Raw genomic sequence first — 17,054 nt, forward strand, 5'->3', positions numbered from 1 at the left:
ATATCTACAAGTTACAAATTTTTAATTTTCGATTTTGCAATTATGCATATTGTAAAGAATTATTAATTGCAGAATAAATTATGGAGGGATATTTTCTATATTGTCCAACTTCGAATGAGATATCATAAATATATGTATATTATTATTAAACACCGTATGCATTTTTTAGTCAATAATATAATATGTAAATAATACATATTTATAAATGAATAGAATAATTTATAAAACTATTACTTGACATTTAAATTATGAAAAGCTTTGATGTAAAACAATCATTATTCTATAAATTTTAGTATCTAAAACTTTTGTAATATGGCTTATTAAAAACCAATGATACATAAAATGTATGAAATTAAAGATCTAGTAAATATTGTAAAAATTATTAAAAATATATACAATTCATTTGCAATTAATAAATAATTAAAATAATTATATTGTTTAAATTGTTAAAGCAAATAAATGCAAGTGAGTTATATATATAATATTTTTAGTTTTAAATTTTTGTTATATCTCATCATGTATTTATTAGTCATTAATTTATCAATCATAATTCTTGATGTGAACAAAATGTCATAATGTTATTCTGTTTATTATGCAATATAAATTAATAATATTTTATGTACAAATCAAATATTTATTATGTAATAAGAAGAAATTTCAATGAAATTTTCATTGATGAAATTAATTTTTATTTTTATCCAAAATAATGAATTTTTTCCAAATATTCAAAACTAATATTTTTAATTTAACAAATATCATTTAAAAAATTTATTTTTTTCAGAAATAAATTTAATTATATTTAAACAAAAATATTATTTTACTTGTTAGAAAAAACTAATTATTAAATCATTAAACATAAAATTATATATTTTATAACTTATTCTAAAATTTCGAATTTTAAAAAATAAATGAAAAACAAAACAAAAAAGAATTTTAATAACAAACTGTTTTTTATTTTTTATTTTTTATTTTATATTTTATTTTATGTACATGTAATAATTTACAAATGAAAATATTATTTATTGCTATATATCATTTTCTTTACAAGCTGATATATTTATAATACAAATATGCTATATTACAAAAATACATTAAAAAGCTTTGTACACTTTACAGTGAATAGGAACGTTAAACATTTTAATAACAAGCTTGCTTCTTTTAAAATATGAATCGCAAAATAACTGAATTTATTTACAAATGTCACTATTAAATATCATATGAAAACTGAAAAATTAAATTACCAATAAATTAAGAAAATAATTAAAATAATTAAAATCTGGAAAAAATATTAAATTGATCATAAAAAATTTGTCAATAATTGTATTATAAAAAAAATTATTAATTTACGAATAATTTTTCTTATCAATCATTATTTTTAACTTGATTCTTCTTATAGATATCTTTATCAAAAGCAAGGAATTTTGATAAACGTGAACCATTGTATGGTGTTTCACTTCCTGGTGGATGTAATCGCATCTAAAACAAACAAAAAATATTTACAAAACATATACATAAAAAAAAAGATAGAAGTTTTTTAAATTGATAATATAATTCATTTTCTTCTTTTTTTTAATTTGCTCAAACACCATGAAATAAATATTACCTACCACAATGTATATATGATGTTTAATGTAAAATGTAGTCTTCAGGTTCATTTCATTCAAAATTGATGAAGTTTAAAAATAAATCAACACTTTTAATTAATAATTTCAGTTAACAACAAATTATATATTTTTTATAAGTATGTAAACAAAATTTTATCATATTTTTAAAAAACATTTAAAGGCAAAGAAAACATTTTATAAACTAATATAAAAATGACTTTCTTTTTATGTGATTGAACAACGAAATGATTTTAAATTTCGAATATAATTAAATCTTATTTTTATCATAAAAATTTTAGCATTTTATATATACACAAATGAATCAAACAAAAGGACGAAACAAAATAATGCAAGTTAATGTGCAATCGATTATTAGATATCGGTTATCATAATTATCGAAGCTTATTTGGAAATGTAATGATCAATTTGCCCAACTCCAATTATTTGTTAGTTTTATTAATGTTATTATTTAAAAAAAAATATTACAAATTCCGGCCACCAAGCTCGGAAACTACTAAAATAGCACCGGTAAAAATCTTAATTTTAAAATACAAAGAAAAAAAGGAAATATTAAATATTTCATGTCACAAAACTTAAAAAAAAAATTATAACTGTGAAAATCAATTTTCTAAAAACATTCACAATATTGTTACGTGCTATAAGAACGTCTTAAATGTTTACATTAATGATTTAATTAATTGTTTCATTTGTAATAATTAATTAATCGTTTTATAAAACACTTAAAAACTTATGTCTATTAATAAACTAATTGGCAGTTTGAATTTAGGAATCAAAAATGTAATGCTTTGTAATTATGGGACTGGAGATTGCAAGCTTGAGCATTAGTGGAGGACCCGGCATGATCATTTGCAAAATTGCACGCGATGTTTGATCGTGCAGCATCAATTTCTCATCTATTTCTCGACGAGGTCATCCATGGTGTTCTCATCTCCCTCCGCTTTGTTTCTGAATCGCTTCTGCAAGAAAACAAAACCGACACCAGTCGCGTTATACGTGATGAATATGGTGTTATATTGATGATAATCGAATGATGCGTGCATCACTAATATAAAACTTAGCTTAGCTTATTTTTTTTTACTGTGATTTTGTGAGATTCAATTAGAATTTATATTTTAATTAAATATCGATCCAACATATTGATATTCATACATATCTTTCATTTCTCTCTCTCTTATTAAATTGTATCATTTTCTATATTATTTTATATATTTGAAGATAATTTTTTCTTCTATTATTTTAATACATTTGAACAACATTCAAATAAATTCATGTAATAGAACTTTTTAATACATTAATATTATAATAATTAATCATCTAATTCAAAGAAATATTAAATCAACAATGTAATCTTAAAATTTAATTCTAATCATATTTAAATATTTCTTAGAAAAAGTTTGACATACACGAATATTCATTTTTACTTTCATTCTTACTTTTTTAATTTCCATTATATTCCAATTAAACCTCATTATAAGAAAGTTTAATCGCGTTAACGTGAAACGCGTGAAATGCAGCTGAAGCGCATAAGCTCCTTCTTAACAATTTAATTAAAACATTGTTTTTCCGTCTTTATTTATCTGATCTATCCCATCTGACTAATCCTCATTCATTATTCATACGCATTCGAAAATTTCCCAATGTTCGACCGCTTTTGGTTGAGAAATTTCGAAGTCCATGACCTCATCGATGACTCACCATGATTCTGTACTTCTCTTTACACGCATATTCGGTTTCGTCTACATCATTATAACAATCGCTCTTGTAATCTGGTGGGATCGGTTTTCCCTCAAATTGGCAAAGTCTTGATAATGGTTTCGCGGTCACGAGCATTTTCTCAAAGCCAGTCGGTTTCTGTTGTGGACAGTAGAATACGTCTGGAGTATTTTTGTCGAAAACAATGCTTTTCCGCATCATATCTCCAGCCTCTGTTGTCACAAGAAGTACCTGATGAAAGGAATTTATTACCATAATTATCTTTAATTATTAAATTTTGTGAAATCGTGGAGTTTTTCATATATTTTATAAATAAAAATGATAGTTTTTTTCTAGGAATTTTTATTTGTTAATAATTTTGAATATAAAACTTTTTTGAAAACTTTTGAATGATATCTCTTTTTCGATCAAATATTCCTATTTTACTTTATAAATGTCAAATAAAATATTTTCTATTTTAAAAAACTTGATACTCGATTTATCTTGTCATTTAACGTGACATTCTTTTTCTTACATCATTAACTTTACTTTCCATTTGTGAAAGGATTGATATTCTTTGAGTAATATGAATTTTACGCAAGAAAGCAAAGTATGCAATTTGCGTACGATTTCTTTCAGATTTTAAATAGAGCTATGCCAAGAGGAGAAATAAGAAGAAAAGAATAACGCGGGAAAGTTGAAAGAGGAAATTCGAACGTTAAATTACAAGGATGAATTTTCATTCTCATAACGATTTCTCCGGTTCATTAATTCGCCAGGAACAAATTAGAATGCTACGTGAACACTTTTGAGGAAGTATGAAAAGCAGGAAGCATAAGAAGGCATAAGTTAAGGTACTTACGGCAAGCAGAGCTATCACACTGCATGTATATGTGATTCCTAAAGAAAAAAAGAAAAATGAATATATTATTATTTGGAAAATGTGTTTAGAAATGAAGAATATGTCTTGAACAAAATAAATCAAAAAAAATTTTTAAGAATAATCATTATTATAAAATTGAATATCAAACTAAGATGATGAGTTTTGTATAATTGCATATCAAATATTTTTATGCAAATAATTATACATACAATACACACTAAAGAAAAATGATGAATTCATCTATAAAAAGGAATTAAATATTTTACTATTAAAAAAAAAAATTATATATATTTATATAATTCAAACTGCTTATTAAATATATTATCACTGAGATATCAAACACTTATTTATATTTAATTTCTATAGAAAATTTTTATATTTATTATTAATTCAAATTTTTTATTGTAAATAAATTAAAATTCACTTCTTTCAAAATTAATGAAGATATCAAATCATCAAAGTTAAACATATGGTAGTGTCTAAATATTTTTGTGACTGACTGTATGTACAATACTTGAAGAAAGGGAAAATAAAAAGATAAAATATACAATTCTTGGAGAATATATATATATATATATATATATATATTCAATACAATAATAATACTACATAATATGTAATAATATAATATATATCATGAATGCAATATTATATAATAAAAATACTAAGTAAATAATATAAAGATATTAATGTATTAATATATCATGAAAATATATTAATATTCTTAAAAGAATCAATTTTAGAAACGAAAACAAATATAAAAATTGATGTACAAAAATAAGGTTTATTTATTGAGTTATAAACAATTTTAATTTCTATTAAATGAAACGAAATAGAGAATTCTATTTTATTTATATTATATTTTATATTTTATTATATTCTGTACCTTATTTTATTTAATTAAAACTTTAATTACTTATAATTCGTTAAACAAACTTCGATATTTTTCCATACAAATGTATTTTATATTTTAGCTTCTATAATCAATATTAACTAACTCATAAATATATTCTTATACTTTATGTATATAATAAAAAGTATATAAATTTTTTATGAAATATAAATGAAGAAATGAAAATGAAATTTAATCTCATTTTTATTAAAGAAATGTTATTAAAATAAAAAAAAAAAAGAATAATTCTAAATTAACTTACGCAAAATGGCATTCTATATGCGGACAATGAAATATTTACTTTTATAATACTTATCCGCAAGCAAAATAGCATTTTTACTTCATTCAAACATTCTCTAAGAATCAAAATAATTTTATATGATGCCTTCCTAAATAGTTATTTACTTTATTAAAATTGAGATTTTATTAAATTATTTTTTTTTTAATAAATATTTTTTTGATATTGAAAATGATATAGGTTAAATATTTATAGTTTTGATTACGATTTGATCCTTCAAATGACAATATTCCTATTAAATCAAAGATTATAAATCTGCCTTATAAATTGGTAAAATATTTTTTTCATTAATTTTTTAAATTAATAATCTTTTAGCTATAGAAATATTTTCAAATGATTTGGTTGTTAAAATATTAATAACAGTAAAAATATAAAAGAAGTCATGAACTTATTTATTAACAATGAAAATTTAATTATTTATAATAAAATTCAATCAAATAAATATTATCATCAGAATTCTAATAAGTTTAGTCAAATATTTATAATTTTAAAAATCTATAAAATGGAAAGATATTACATTAGAAAAAAAAACATTATAGATGAATATTGGATATTATTGAATAACCAATATTACATTGAAAATTTAATTTTCTTCAATAATGTATAGACTTCGCCAAATAAAAATCATGAAACTTTTCAAATAACAAAGAATTACAAAAAATAATTTTTATAAAGTTATATAAAATTCAATTATCAAGAATCATTTGATTCCGAAATTTAATGTCATTTATAAATTGCGAGAATTATCTCTCGATGAAGACATAATTTCATAAAGAGAAAAACTTGCTAAATATGATTTTTAATCAAAATGATATCCGAGAGTATTTCTGGATATATTAATAATCTAAAAATAGTATATATTTAAAAAAATTATTATTGAAAACTATAATTTTTATGACTCTATACTTATGCTTATGACATCAAGTCTATAAATAATGTATACAATACAAATATGAATACAAATGAAAATTTTAAATTGGAGAAAAAAATAAGTATGTATGATATTTATATGAACAAATATTGAAAGTGATAAAATGAATTTAAAAAAATGAATGAAAAAAAATGAATTAGAAAAAATAATTTTAATTCAGATTTTAATCCAAATTATTTGAAAATCAAATATGAAAGGATGATTTCAACTTTTCATTAATTCTCAATGAAACAGATCGAACAACTAAAATTGTTATTACCAAACTCTCATATACAATAAGTACATGAAAAGAATGAATGAAACATGAAAAAAAATTACCATTATTTATTGCATTATTCAATAATATAAAAAACTAAAATTGATATATTATTTTGGAATTAAAAATAAATACAAAGAAAATAAAATACAAACTATTTTTTAAAAATATATAAATATAGCTCATCATTAGCTAGATTCATTAATTTAAACTTGTATAAAATAAAAATACTATCAATATCAAAAAAGTATATTTTAACAATAAATCAAACATTTCAAATTGATAATTTTTCAATAGATTTATAAAAATACAAATTATGTTAAAATAATAACGAAAAACAAATGAAAACATTCTTTTAAACTTTGCCACGTATACACTGTTCACAAGAGACATAGTGAATTTCGATATATTTGTGAATTTTAAAAGATAAAAATGCATTTAATATAAAAATACAAAAGAATTTATTTTAAATTCACTATTGCATTATTAATGAATATATATTATTTGTATTATTTTATAAAAGAAAATTATTATTTTTTTCTTCTATAATAAAATAATTAAATAATTATTATTTTGTTTTTGTTGAATCAAAACTATTTTTTATAAAATTTTATTATTATTAGATTAAAATTATTGATGGTGCGATAATATAGATAAAAAAATGTTATCATTAAATTATAATTCAACTTTATGTATGTAAAATATGTATATACTATGTAAGTAAACGCAAACTAGAAAAACTAGGCCGCTAAGAAAAAAAGTCAATGCCGTCTATTTACACAATTCCTCTTTTCAATCAATTTACTTACAATGTCGTCATTCAACTTCATTAAAATTGTTGATTGAAATATTTCAAAAATATATGTATAAAGTCAATATTACTATTAATTTTTAATTAAAAAATATTTACATAAAATAATTTTAAATTTAAATTTTATATTAATATTTTCAAATTATATATCATAATGAAGATGTTTGTTCATCAAAATTTACAAATCGACCAAAAATTGTAACAATAAATTTTTATTTGAAAAATCAAAAAAATAAATTATCAATATAAAAATAAAAAATAAAAAGAGAGAGAATTGAATAGGAGTAAGTATAATATAAAAAAAAGAAAAGAGAACTAGTTATATGTACATATGTAAAATTGAAACTATCTATTCATTTTTCAAATATTTATAAAAGAAGAAAATGAGAAATAGATAACATTTCATTTCATAAGACAAATATCTTTGAACAAAAAAATTAATATTTATAAAGAGCATGTTATAATATAAGTCAAGGGGAATTATTATAATTCCCTTGAACTGATCTTTATTCTGAATTTATTTAACTATATGTGTCGAGTGGGAGGATACAGACATTATTTTTATCTGTCAGATCTATTATCGATCTTAAGCAGCGCTCAAGCGCGTCTTCTGCAAGGACAACGAGGTCGGTTCCGCGTGTTACGTTCGATCTGGTTATTCTTATTTCAGGATACCGATCTCGTTAAATCGATATCCTTCTGATATTTCGTTGATACAACACAAAACTCGAGAATATAAAATAATAATCAATTAAATATCACTTTCTTATTAATTCATTAATAATTTTTAATTATTAATTTCGTTATTATCTCCCATATACTATATATATATATGTATATATAGTATATATATATAAAGTAAATCAATGTAAATCAATCAAATCAAATATTGAATAAAATTAATATTATATTTAATATTAATCTAGATATTATATTACAAGTATGAATAAAATTAATAATATAACTAATGTAATAGAATTAATAAAAATAAAAATATATAGATATAATGATTATTTAATTTAATTAATTAAAAATAAAAATTGAAACAGCTGATTCTCAATTTCTGATTACCATGTTCTCATTCCTTTCGAGGTCAACATTAAAGTGTAAAGTGTACAGACATTACGAAAGTGATCGTTGATTCATCAAAAACTGGAAGTAATCATTATGAATATAATATAACTTAATTGTTTTTGAGAAAGATAAAACGATGCAGGAAAGAATTATTTATAATTTTCAAAATATTTTAATGTGACATTTTCTTCATGACATTCGTCTGTGACATTTAAAAGGTATAGTTCGTTCATTGCAATATAGTAAAATTAGTGTTATATCGTTCTTTCATTTCATAGAATTATATAGAATAGAAAGTATTTATTTTTAACTAACTTTTCATTTTTTAAAATATTGGTATATAATAATAAATATTAAAAGACTTTAAAAAAATATCACTTTTTTCTTATTTTCAAAAATAATTATAATAATTATTTATTTATGAATGAAAAATATTATTAATGAATTTATTAAAATTTAAATGGCATGTCTTTTAAATAACAAATATACATACCAAATTATACAAGTTTTTAGTTATACAATTCTTTAATTATTTTAAATCCACTTGTATAATTATAGATATTTATAATTTTAACTTTTTCATTATTATCATTATTTAGAAAACTAAAAACTATCTCTTATGCAATTAAAAAAAAACTATATGATATTTTAATATTGGAATTTAGCATTATCAAATAAATTTTATAATAATTAAATTTAATAGTGATATCCAAAATATGCAATACTATTGTTATATCAGCAAAATAGTGTAAGCAAAATATCTAATATAAATAATATATTCATGTGCATACCTAAAAGAAGACGCAAGACATTATGCGTGGGTTTCACCTTTTATTCTCTATTTTCACTGCCGAAACAAATCTCGATATGTTTTAGCATTTCAACATTGAATGCAATAAAAATATAAATTTGTCTATATCGATCATGTTAGCATGAATAAAATTGAAACTTACCCATGCTGATAAATGTACTACACGGGCAAAAACACCTGTTGATCCACGCGAGACAACGTCTCTTCGTTGACTGAGATTGCGGCGGATTTGCGCTCCCCGCAGGCTCTGAAAGTATGTGCCGTTATGTTGTACAGAATATATCAAAAATATCAGAGTAACAATATTCCAATCTTATAAAATTAAATTAAATATATTATAAAATTAATTTTATATATATTTTTATATAATTTTAAATATATTATAAAATTAAATTTTATAATTGAATATAATGTAATGTAATAGTAAAAAGAATAAGATATTTTGAATGAAATGTATCCAGAAAGCTTACAAGAAAAATAATATTTAATAAAGAAAAATAATAGATATGATATATAATTATATTTACTATATATATATATTCAAAATATAAAAATCAATGATAAATAAAATATTTGTTGACAAGTTTTATCGATAGAATTAATTTTGTAAAAAATATAGATATATTATATAATATTTAAAAGAAATATAGAGATACAAAAAAAAATATAAAAGTATTAAATATAGAAGCATTAAATATTTTATATGTATATGTGATTTATGTTTGTATTTATGTTTGATTGTAAATTTCGGAGAATTTAAAAAAATAAAATAGATATCCTTTCCATACTTGATAATATCGTCAATTTAATAAATTTCATTTCCAAAAATAGATTTTCTAATTAGGAATATATAAACAGTTAATTACACATTTTATTTCTTATTGCATATTTTATTTCTTTATTTTTACATAATATTTATTCTTTACATAAAATATACATTTCTCTTTTATATTTAATTTGCAAAAAATACAAGATATGAAAGTAAATATGATTAATGTTTAAAAAATCTTGTGAAATTTCTTTGGAAGAAGAACTTAAAATACTGAACTTAAAAACTCAAAATATATTAGAAAAACTATATATTAGCAGCCTGAAATAAAAATGAATTCATAAATAGATTTCATATAAACATATATATAATGACATATTTTTTTATTTTTTATACCAGTTCATCAAGATCAACATCTGAAGTATCCAAAGACAAAATTGAATCTTCTTTATAAGAATTATTTTCAATATCAGTTTTATCTTCTATTTTATTACAATCTTTAGTAGAATCAGAATTATCGATCTGCATGTTATCTTCGTTTATATCATTTCTGAAAATATATCATATTTATTAAATACAAATATAAATCATATTTATCATAACGTGTAATTCGTACTTTTCTTTAGCTTTTAAATCTATATTTTCTAATCGAAATAGCTGTGCAATATTCTGCACATGAGATTTACTTCTTTCTTTTATTAATGGAGCTTCCAAAATTTTTTTCAAATAATTCTCCATAGCTGGTAATGGTTTATCCGGATTAATAGCACGATATGATAATATATGCCATCTATGCTGTATAGCGGGATTTGGAACACATCCAGGTAGAAAATATTGATTTCCATCTATTTCACAACTATCCCTGATTATAAATATACAATACTATAGAAGGTATAAAATTATATACTTATTATAATATATCAAAAAAAAAAAAAAAATATGCTTACTGTATATCATTTAACATTAGAGAATTTATTAGATTATCTACAGCTTTATTTTGTTCATTCGATAATTGTTTAATTATAGATTTCATAGGTCTTGATTCCATTAATCTTTGATCTTCTGCGAATGCTAATTCTATTTCTACTAAGCACTATATAAATACAAATAATTTATTTTATATAATAGTAAAAATTAAAAAATAACATAATTAAAAAAAAAATTTTACGATACCCATGGTTCATTAGGAATATCAATACATGGAAACAATGCAACCATTCTAGGAGTGCTATTATTTCTGAAAACTTTTCTCACAATAGCAACTGAGTTTGTTTCATGCATTGCTTGTACCAAACTATAAAATGGTTTTGTTACATTCTAAGAAGTCAACATAAATATATTAATTCGCAATTATTTGATATAAATGAAACAATAAGACATAAAACATACACTTTCTTCACTTGAAGGTAAAATAACATGTGTTGCACTTTTATAAAAATGTTCCAAATCAATATTATTTTTATCTGTAAAACCGTAAATTTTATAGCTTTTCATCTCACTTTTATAACTCAACTTATCTTCTAGTTCCTCTATAATAAAATAAAGTACATAATAATATATATAACATTTTACATAACAAACAATATAAACAATTTAATATATACTTTCAACTGGAATAAAAGTTCCTCCATATTTATATCCTTTTATAATTTCATCCTTTGCATAAGAATTTCTTTGTCCATCCAAATATTCAATTTTTGATTGAAGTTTTTGATTACCTTTTGCCTTTTTCCATGTTGGAAATTTTTCTATATCTATCTAATAAAAATTTCACAATTTATTATAATAATTATATATAGCATAATATTTTCCTAATGTATAATTTCTCCTTACTTTAACATAACTGACAACTGGTATTTTTTTATCAAATAATTGTAAGTCATAATAAGATGGAAGTGGTTTTACTGATGTTTGTTCATAAAATTTCAAACATGATATAGCATCATCAAATATTATATGTTGACCATTAATCTAAAAGATAAAAAAAATATAATAATAATATATGACAATATATATTATAAAATATTATTATAATAATTAATATATACAATAATTTAATATATAATATATAAAACCTGATCATGAACATCCTTCAAAAGTTTTTTGCTACTATTAAGAGAAGTCAAAGGTTTATCATGCAGTAGATTTTCTGCTCTAAAAATTACAAAATAAATTAAATTATGCTTAATAATTCATAAGATGAAATTAAAGAATTTATATAAAATATATTCATTATACATGGTGATTAATTCAATTTTTTCTTCAAAAAGTTTATTTGCAATTAATTTTGCTTCAAATTTTGAAATAATATTTGTTTCTTCATTAAAATCAGACATCAAAATTATTTTCCTTATAGAATTATCAATACTAAAATAAGAGATATATCATAATTATTATTAAAATGTTCATAAATTACAATAAAATAATATATCATATATATAATATATTTAAACATACACATTTTGTTTTATAAATTCTACTGCCGCATAGAGTGCTTCAACCCAATTATAACAATATTTTGTACTTTTTAAATTCATGCATTTTCTTACAAAATCCCAATTTGGAACCTGAAAATCTGTGAATTCTTCTATATATTTTGAGTTAAGATTATTTTTTGTAATTGAGGAACCCATCAACATTATTGCAATTTCATCTTTAGGTTTTAAAAAAATCTACAAAAAAATTAATATTAATAGATACATCAATATAAATAAGATTAAATTTAATTTTTATAATACCATTTTTTCAATTTTTCTTTGTGCAATATACTTTGCTTTTTCAAATAATGAAGAATTATTTTCTATATTTGGATTTGTTACTCCAATATTTAATAATAGTACTAATGATTCCTAAAAATAACAGTAATATATTATTTATTATGTAAATGTAATGTAAAAAAATTTATATTTATTTATACTTAAGTAAATTAAAAAATACGAAATTTTAGAAGTTTTAATTTAGAAGAAATTAAATAATAGCAATTATATATATACAATAACATATATATGTATACTATATTACTACAAAAATATATAATTATACTACATTTCTTTTTTATTATTTATTTATTTGATACAAAAAATAAATAAATATGAAATATAAATTTAAATATAACAAAATATAACCTTTCTTTTTGACATTTTACGATTATAATTAATATGTATAAATTTTACTTGTATTTTATAATAATGCTAAAAATTAGTCTCAATTAAAAAATAGAAATTTAATTATTGTTTCAGAAAAAAATTTTCAATCACTAATCAGAAAAAAACATATGATCTTTATATAATACGTTTTGATGTGTGGTTCTTATCAATCGAAATGCTCAAAATTTCTTTGATAATGTTTTATATTATATTATATCATATAAAAATTTAAATCAATATATATAAAATATATAATCATATGAATAACTTTATAATTCTTTAAAAATTCATTAAATGAAACAATTATTAAATTGTTGATTGTTAACTACTTTATTGTTATTAATATAAATATTATGTACATTTTTAAAAATATACAATACATTAATAAATGATTTATGTTTTAATTTTTTTAATAATAATAATAATATCTCTAAAATATTAGTTATAATTTCAAAAATTTTTTAAATGTTAAAGAATATTATAAATTTGAACAGATTTTTTTTTTGTTATTTTGAAATTGGTCGTTAGGGGATGTAAACTTAACAAACAAAAAGCGCTAAATTGCCGCGGATATCTTATAATATTCAATTTCATAAGAAGAAAAGTGATTTTGAAATAAAAGTAATGTAATTGAGTTTTTGATACCATACTTATAAAAACGCATTAAGAAATGAAATTTTGGACAATCATTGCTGTTATAGTTGTAATATATATGTTCTACAAAGATCATCAACGAAAAAAAATTGTAAAGCTTTTAACCTAAATTAAACTTATTTAATAATTCTTCAAAGTGCGTAAAGTAAACGTTAGTTTACCAGAAAAGGCGCGTACTGCAGAATTCATAACATTTACGAGAATGAATTTCTATGTGTTTGTTTAAAATTAAGTGCAATTTCTTCAAGTGCTTGAAACTTTAATATTTTGAAATCACAAAATAATATAATTATCTTTTAAATTCTTATATTTTTTATGACAACGCGTAATTAATGATTTTAATTTATATTCTAAAATAAAAGTTATTATATTCATTTAGGTTATTTTTATTAAGTAAGATACTTTTATTTATCGTATTTTCTTTCCAATTAAACTCTTGGTTTCGATTTATGTTAGTTTCTTCTCATAGATTGTTAAAATACCTTCTATATAATTGAATTAAAATGGAATTAAACACACAAATTTCATGGTCTCAATTAACAGAAGAAGATGATGCTCTTCTTAATGAAGCCATTTGTATGAGTTCAAATGAATTGAGTAAAATAGTAGACTCAAATAAAGAAGATCTAAAAAGCAAAAATTCATTAGAAAACAAATCTTGTACATCTAAAACACATAATGATCAGGAAAATAAAGAAGGTGTTAGTTCAAATGTAGAAATTGATAGTATGTCTGAATTCATAGAAAATCAAACAAATAATGCAATCAGTATAAAGTATGAAGATAATATAAAAAACAAACCAGATGATGGTTTTCGTAAACGTATTAGGGAAAATCAAATAAATAATGAGGATGCAAAAATTTCTCGAATTAGACGTAATAGTGATTCAAGTTCCACTACAAATTCTTCAGATAGTGGTAAAAGACGAGTAGAATATGAAACAGATCCTAGAGTATTAGCACGTAGGCAAAAAGAAATAGATTATGGAAAAAATACTATTGGATATGATAGATATATTCAGGCTGTGCCTAAGTAAGAATTTTATGAATTAAAATATTGTTGATAATATACATTTTCTTAAGAACTATTATATTATATATATATTTTAGAGAAAAACGTACAAGAGAACATCCAAGAACACCTCCAAAGTATATTAAATATAGTAGAAGAGGATGGGATAGTATGGTAAGATTATGGAGGAAACAACTTCATCAATGGGATCCTCCGCAAGATAGCAATACTGATTGAAATAAATTTATGTTTAAACTTTATTATACAAATATATCTCTATGCACATTATAGTTCCACGATTTTTACATTTGTATAAAATTTGATAGATATAACAGAATTGAATGAACAAAATGAAATATAATATGATTCTTGGTACATTCTTACATATAATAAATTCTTATATGTATTTAAAAAGTCAAATCGCAATATAAATAGATAAATAAAAAGTAAATGTAACTAATGCACTCAAAATATATAAAATTTTACATTTATATGTAAAATTTCTAGAATATGTAAATAGATATTTAAGAAATGTTTAGCAATAAAACACTAAGAAAAAGTATTTTCAAAATTTTTTACATATATAGAATAGTATATAGAATTAAATACATATTGTCATTATTTATATATATTTTTAAGTTATATGAAATGAAAATCACTTGACACTATATTGAGTTTCTAATTGTTTTAAAATAGTTTCAAGTTTTTGATTTGTTTTTTGTTCCATTTCATCAATTCTTTTCATTAATTTTTTCTCTATATCTTCAAATTTCTTATCAATATATGTTATAATATCTATATTATTTGATGTAATATTTTTATCTATAGATTGTATCATTTCTTTTCCATTATCTTTATGAACACTTTTTTTTGATGAATTCAAAATATTCATATAACATGATTGAACATCATTTGTGGTATTGTTCCCTTCATTATTAAAACTAAATTTACTTAAAAAGTTTTTTATTATTTCAGGATTAAATATTTCTGTAGAGAAATTTTTAGGTTCATTAATTGACTCTGTTAGATAGAGTTTTATACCATATATCCACATGATTGAATTTTTACTTTTTGTTTTTGTAAACTAAAATGAAAAATTTTAATTATATTTCTTTGCAAAGTTTTTAGCTATTAATATTACATATTATCTATACCTTAATACTAGCTTCTGTAGCATGTGGAAAAATTGCTGTTTCTGCAAAGTAAACTGAATTATCTTCAAATTCATCTATAAATTCTGCAAACTTTGTTGTTTCATATTCTCCAAATTGTTTGAAAAATTCTAATACATAAGCTTCAGAAACTACTGCAATCTGCGAGATTTTTTGACCATTAGTTAATTTTATATCTAGCATACATGGTTCATTATTGGAATCGATTGGTTGTAAAGATATACATGTATTCAAAGAAACAATATCTTCAAAATTAGTTCTGTAAAGAAATTCAATTTATTTCATTTAAAAAAATATGATAAAATTTTATAATAAATTGAAATATTTATATTATTTTAAAATTTTTTAAGTTTTATGCTGGTAAAAATACAAAAATAATTTAAATAAATATATATTTATTTATTTATTTAAATTATTTTTTACATTTATTTTAAATTTATTTAGATTACTTTTTAAATTCTAGAGACGAAGATTTCACTGTGAAAGTATCACAAAACTGTTTATTGTTGTTGATCTGCCAGTTGCACGAGATTTGTAAAAAATTTGTATCCAATTTCAAAGAAGAATCGTCAACTTTCTGATTTAAATTAAGTTCCATATTATATGCAATTCTTTCAATAAATTAACACGTGTTATTAACCAATGACACAAAACTATTTGTTATTTTCATATATATATATATATAATACATCATTTTAAATTAGATTTAAAACATTAATACATTTAATTTTCATAAAGGTTATTTTACATTTCACTTTAAAAGAATAATTTTTTTAAATCATATAATTAATATATTACATTAATATATAAAAACTATAGTCCAATCAGAAATAATTATTTTATATTTTAATAATTATTAAGCACTAAACACTTAAACCGATCGTGTTTTTATACTTTATAATCAATATGATGTAAATAAAATGAGAACTAACACAATGGCGCGAAATATTTTATTGGCCAAAAAAACAACTAAGAAAAATTAAAAAATTTACATTTGTATATATATATTAGTTAAATTAGTATATCAT

General features: G+C 20.7%; 4 protein-coding genes across 5 annotated transcripts; 1 reads left to right on the plus strand and 3 right to left on the minus strand.

Moving 5' to 3' along the window:
- Window positions 1–1,298: 1,298 nt before the first annotated feature.
- LOC113219268 lies at window positions 1,299–9,535 on the minus strand. Of its 2 annotated transcripts, none has more exons than XM_026445526.1 (4): window positions 9,416–9,535; window positions 4,180–4,217; window positions 3,321–3,569; window positions 1,299–1,476 (listed from the first exon to the last, which is right to left on the minus strand). In XM_026445526.1, exons 1-4 carry the CDS (start codon window positions 9,417–9,419, stop codon window positions 1,363–1,365), a joined length of 405 nt encoding a protein of 134 aa, XP_026301311.1. In that variant the 5' UTR covers window positions 9,420–9,535; the 3' UTR covers window positions 1,299–1,362. The 2 variants fall into 2 exon arrangements, with proteins under 2 accessions (XP_026301311.1, XP_026301312.1); XM_026445527.1 differs by lacking the exon at window positions 1,299–1,476 and adding an exon at window positions 2,040–2,581 and having other exon boundaries at window positions 9,416–9,532.
- A 607-nt stretch (window positions 9,536–10,142) lies between these two features.
- LOC552750 (X-ray repair cross-complementing protein 5) lies at window positions 10,143–13,362 on the minus strand. Its single transcript, XM_026445529.1, has 13 exons — window positions 13,168–13,362; window positions 12,781–12,891; window positions 12,500–12,714; window positions 12,281–12,409; window positions 12,118–12,196; window positions 11,876–12,013; window positions 11,647–11,800; window positions 11,432–11,571; window positions 11,216–11,359; window positions 10,990–11,135; window positions 10,659–10,904; window positions 10,439–10,592; window positions 10,143–10,363 (listed from the first exon to the last, which is right to left on the minus strand). Exons 1-13 carry the CDS (start codon window positions 13,180–13,182, stop codon window positions 10,349–10,351), a joined length of 1,686 nt encoding a protein of 561 aa, XP_026301314.1. The 5' UTR covers window positions 13,183–13,362; the 3' UTR covers window positions 10,143–10,348.
- A 367-nt stretch (window positions 13,363–13,729) lies between these two features.
- Window positions 13,730–15,212, plus strand: LOC726745 (histone RNA hairpin-binding protein). Its single transcript, XM_001122465.5, has 2 exons — window positions 13,730–14,875; window positions 14,953–15,212. The coding sequence occupies exons 1-2, from the start codon at window positions 14,346–14,348 to the stop codon at window positions 15,089–15,091; spliced, it is 669 nt and encodes a 222-aa protein (XP_001122465.1). The 5' UTR covers window positions 13,730–14,345; the 3' UTR covers window positions 15,092–15,212.
- A 237-nt stretch (window positions 15,213–15,449) lies between these two features.
- On the minus strand, window positions 15,450–16,763 carry LOC100577836. The gene is made up of 3 exons (XM_026445519.1): window positions 16,476–16,763; window positions 16,009–16,285; window positions 15,450–15,938 (listed from the first exon to the last, which is right to left on the minus strand). The coding sequence occupies exons 1-3, from the start codon at window positions 16,622–16,624 to the stop codon at window positions 15,510–15,512; spliced, it is 855 nt and encodes a 284-aa protein (XP_026301304.1). The 5' UTR covers window positions 16,625–16,763; the 3' UTR covers window positions 15,450–15,509.
- Window positions 16,764–17,054: the final 291 nt, after the last annotated feature.

This window comes from Apis mellifera, linkage group LG15, assembly GCF_003254395.2.
Source record: "Apis mellifera strain DH4 linkage group LG15, Amel_HAv3.1, whole genome shotgun sequence".
Taxonomy (NCBI): Eukaryota; Metazoa; Arthropoda; class Insecta; order Hymenoptera; family Apidae; genus Apis; species Apis mellifera.